Genomic DNA, 3,596 nt, shown 5'->3' on the forward strand with positions numbered 1-3,596 from the left:
CATTTCTTTTGAGTTTCTAAATCCCCGATATTACCAGCAACATTGTACATATATAAAAAAAAAACTCATAAATGCGTAATGATTCCAAATTTGCACACTTGCACCACCCGCAATATAACGAGTGGTAATTGCAACCCAGTGGCAAACTCTGATAACCTTAGATCTGCTGCTTGATTTTTCGTAGGTTCCTGGAAAACGTTTACCCAAACCCATGCCTGCACCAATAAGTGGGGGGCATATAAATTACGGGAATAAAAACTGAAATTGCTGCAAAAACAGAAACACACTTAAAATGAACACACACACACATTGCAGAACGTTCAACAGCAAAGCAAAAACGGAATATTTATGAACGCACCACGCGACGAGGGAAAGCGAAAATGCGCCAAACGAAATTGTGGACGACGATGTGGGTACGTGGGAATGGAAATGAAACCAAGACCAACGAACCAAGTCCAAGTCCGAAGTCCTGTCTACCCTCTCCTGCACCACACACACACACACACACACACACGCACACATATATATATTTTTCCTACTGCCGGGCAATGTTTGCTGGCAGATAAAGCAAATGGCAAAAGTGTTTTCCACGCGCGATCGATATACACGGCGCCAGCAAGGCGGGACAAATTTTCATAGTTCAAGTGGCGCCTAGGAAAACCCAAGCCCACCGAACCCACCAGGCAAACCCACCAGCAAAACCCACCAGCAAATGTGGCCAAAGGCGGGCGGCAGTAAAAATGCTGCTCGGTGGGAAATAAATGCGATAAAAATTATTGCGGAAGTGCGCAGGCGAGCGGAGTGTAGAAAAAATTATAGAAAGGAGCATCAGGAATTGGTGTTTGACGCATATTCCTGGCCTTTTTTTTTTGGGCCCCACTCCTGTGGCACCTCATCATCAGCCGGGTCCTTTGTGTTTCGGTTGAATCATCGCCAAGGACGAAGGAGAGAATTGATATCACGTGTCAGTCCAACGTCAATGTCACTCAGTCACTTCCGCCTACCGCCCAAGCCAAAGACGAAGGAGTCCTTCGCCTGGAATGAGTGAATGGTTGGGCATAAAAACGACGGGCTAAATGAGCCACGGCTTTCTTGGATCTGATTTTACTTTTACGATTTAGGCGTGTGTTGGCCTTTAGCTGTTGCCAAATTAGTTAGCCAAATTAACTTGTCTATTGGCGTAGATTGTCGTTTTATGGCCTGCGCGTAGATAGGCGACTCTGAGCTGAGTCTTGTTTGCAAATTATCCACATTTTATGCGAATTGCTTTTGATGAGCTATATTTATCTGAATTTGTAACAATTGTAACAAAATGTAATTTAAATAAGTTCAAAACTATTCTGTATCAGCTTGAAACGATTCGCTTGAGTGTGGGCAGGACACTTGAGCCACTTGATATTAAACATTGACCGCTTTGCTCTACGGAAATGCGTCGCAGGTAGTTCCCTGATCAAGGCACAGATACTGGACAGAAGCTGACACCGCTCGCTCTCCTCCAAGCGGAAACCGTCCATCTCGATGGCCAGGATAACTAAGTAGTTCCAGTGGGGCATCACAAGATTCAGGCGGCACTCGATGGCCGGAAACATCGGCTGCGCGCGGCGCAGTTCGTTGACCAGACAAGCCCAGATGGTCTCGATACTCACGGTTTCGGGGATTGAGATCAGCTCAAGGAGCTGCAGGCGTATGAAAGCCTGCGGACGATCTTGTAAGTTGTTTAAAATGCTTAGGATTATATCAGTTTGTTGCTTCTTCATGTTTCCCAACAGGTGACGCAAGAAAAAAACGCCAGCTTCCACTTTCGTCCAGGGGCTCAGCTCATCTACTACGATATTGTACAGCTTCTCCATGGTATCGGCATTTATCATGTGAGCCATATCCAACAGCACCTCACCTATGAGCCCGCGGAAACGCTGAATGTCCGCCGATCCTGGTGGCATCATGAATTCATAACTGGCTGGCAGGGCAGCCCGTGGAAAGAGTAGATCCAGAAGACGCTGGAAGTAGGGTCGATACACAGAATACTTGTAGGGATCGGCGTCGTGGAGCACTTCTTCTGAAATCGAGGACCACATACCCAAGGAGGCCTCTATCACCTCCACTGGCGACTTTTCGGCTATAAGTAGCAATAGCTCGATGGTTAAAAGTCGCTCTTCGAGTCGTTCCGGGTTCGTTTGAGTTAGCTTAAAGTGTGTGTTGAACAGATTTACAAATATGTTGCAATAGTTTTGCAACAGTGGGTTGTCGCCCATGGAGCGTTTGAATGCCGGTTTCAAGGAGATGACCAAATCGGCCAAACGCCCATCCAGATTAGTTCTAACCAGTGATTGTTCGAGCATGGCCATAATGAGTTCCGCCGCCTGCAAATGTCCTTTAGCCAGCGGGGTAACTAGAATAAATTCCGCTTTTAGAAGCAGTTTGCTTTCCAGCACTTCGTTGGGTGAAAGTAAACCAAATTTGGTCCAGGACGCGCAAACAGCCAGGCATTTCGACAGGGCATCGTCTGGTAAGTCCTGTCGCTGCAGAAGTCCTTCCAGCACATCTAGGACATACGGGGATTGAAATCGGAGCTGCTGGATTACGATGTCCAGTTGCTCGACTGGCAACAGAAGATTCGATGGCCGTGTCTCCTCAGGCACGACCTTCAGGACCTCCAAAAGTGCCATCACGTATTGTGGTTTTTCTGATAGCTTCTGCACAAAGTCTTGTAGCTCGTGGTCCCATTGCGAAACCATTAGGCCCAAAGCTGCTAGGCAAACTCCCAGCTGCACAATCAACGAGTTGGAATCCGGCATCATGGCTGCATATTTAAGGTGTTCGATCAAGCAATTCTTTAAAGAGATAAGCTGCGACTTTCGCAGATTTTGAAAGCATTCCTTTATTTTCTTGGCCAAACTCATAGCCGCAAAGGTCATGATGTGCAGGTCATGAGGTGGCCTGTAGGATAGTATTTCCTCTGCTATTATCCAGGTGTCATTCGATTTCTGAAAAGCGGCCAAGTATTCATCGGCCCACACAACGTTGCCCAAGTTAAGCGTATTAACCGCTTTTATGACATGGTCCATTGTAAACTCTGTACTCATTCTGCGGATCTCGTTTAAATAAATGTTTCATAAATTTAAAAAAAAACTTGAATAAAAGCCTAGTAACTTGCAAACTTTCTGCAAAGAGAATAGGTTATTTAAAAACAACCGTTTTGAGCGAAAATTACCTATAAATCCTTAGTGGGAAATACTGTATTATTGTTGAATATGGTTACTAAAAACGAGTCAAAATTTACTTAAAAATTGACAATAAAAGAAAAACTAGTGGTGCAAAAAGTGAAAAACAAGCTATTTAATAAATTAAAGTATTCTTTATTATCCTTTATTTTTGTTAGTAAATTTAAATATTTTAAATAACATCAAGCATACCATAGATATCGTAAAAAATTTAAGAAGACTGATAGAATATAAGCTAGTATACGTTTTTTAATTAGAGGCATACATATCAATGTGAATATTTGTGACTTTAATATAGATGACTCAATAGCAACACAACGCTAAATTTTTATATATTTCACACTTGAATAGTGATGAGTCTTATCCAGCCAAGCG

At 43.8% G+C, this 3,596-nt stretch overlaps 1 protein-coding gene across 2 annotated transcripts; it reads right to left on the reverse strand.

The window, feature by feature from the left end:
• Positions 1-1,263: 1,263 nt before the first annotated feature.
• LOC6531666 (transportin-3) lies at positions 1,264-3,300 on the reverse strand. 2 transcript variants are annotated; one of them, XM_002092425.3, is made up of 2 exons: positions 3,212-3,300; positions 1,264-3,161 (listed from the first exon to the last, which is right to left on the reverse strand). In XM_002092425.3, the coding sequence occupies exon 2, from the start codon at positions 3,081-3,083 to the stop codon at positions 1,320-1,322; it is 1,764 nt and encodes a 587-aa protein (XP_002092461.2). In that variant the 5' UTR covers positions 3,084-3,161; positions 3,212-3,300; the 3' UTR covers positions 1,264-1,319. The 2 variants fall into 2 exon arrangements, with proteins under 2 accessions (XP_002092461.2, XP_039228749.1); XM_039372815.1 differs by having other exon boundaries at positions 1,264-3,157; positions 3,212-3,273.
• Positions 3,301-3,596: the final 296 nt, after the last annotated feature.

Source organism: Drosophila yakuba, chromosome 2R, assembly GCF_016746365.2.
Source record: "Drosophila yakuba strain Tai18E2 chromosome 2R, Prin_Dyak_Tai18E2_2.1, whole genome shotgun sequence".
NCBI lineage: Eukaryota > Metazoa > Arthropoda > Insecta > Diptera > Drosophilidae > Drosophila > Drosophila yakuba.

What these genes read in the sequence shown, in the direction of transcription:
- LOC6531666 (XM_002092425.3), bottom strand. Translation starts at nt 3,083, where the DNA reads ATGAGTACAGAGTTTACAATGGACCATGTCATAAAAGCGGTTAATACG.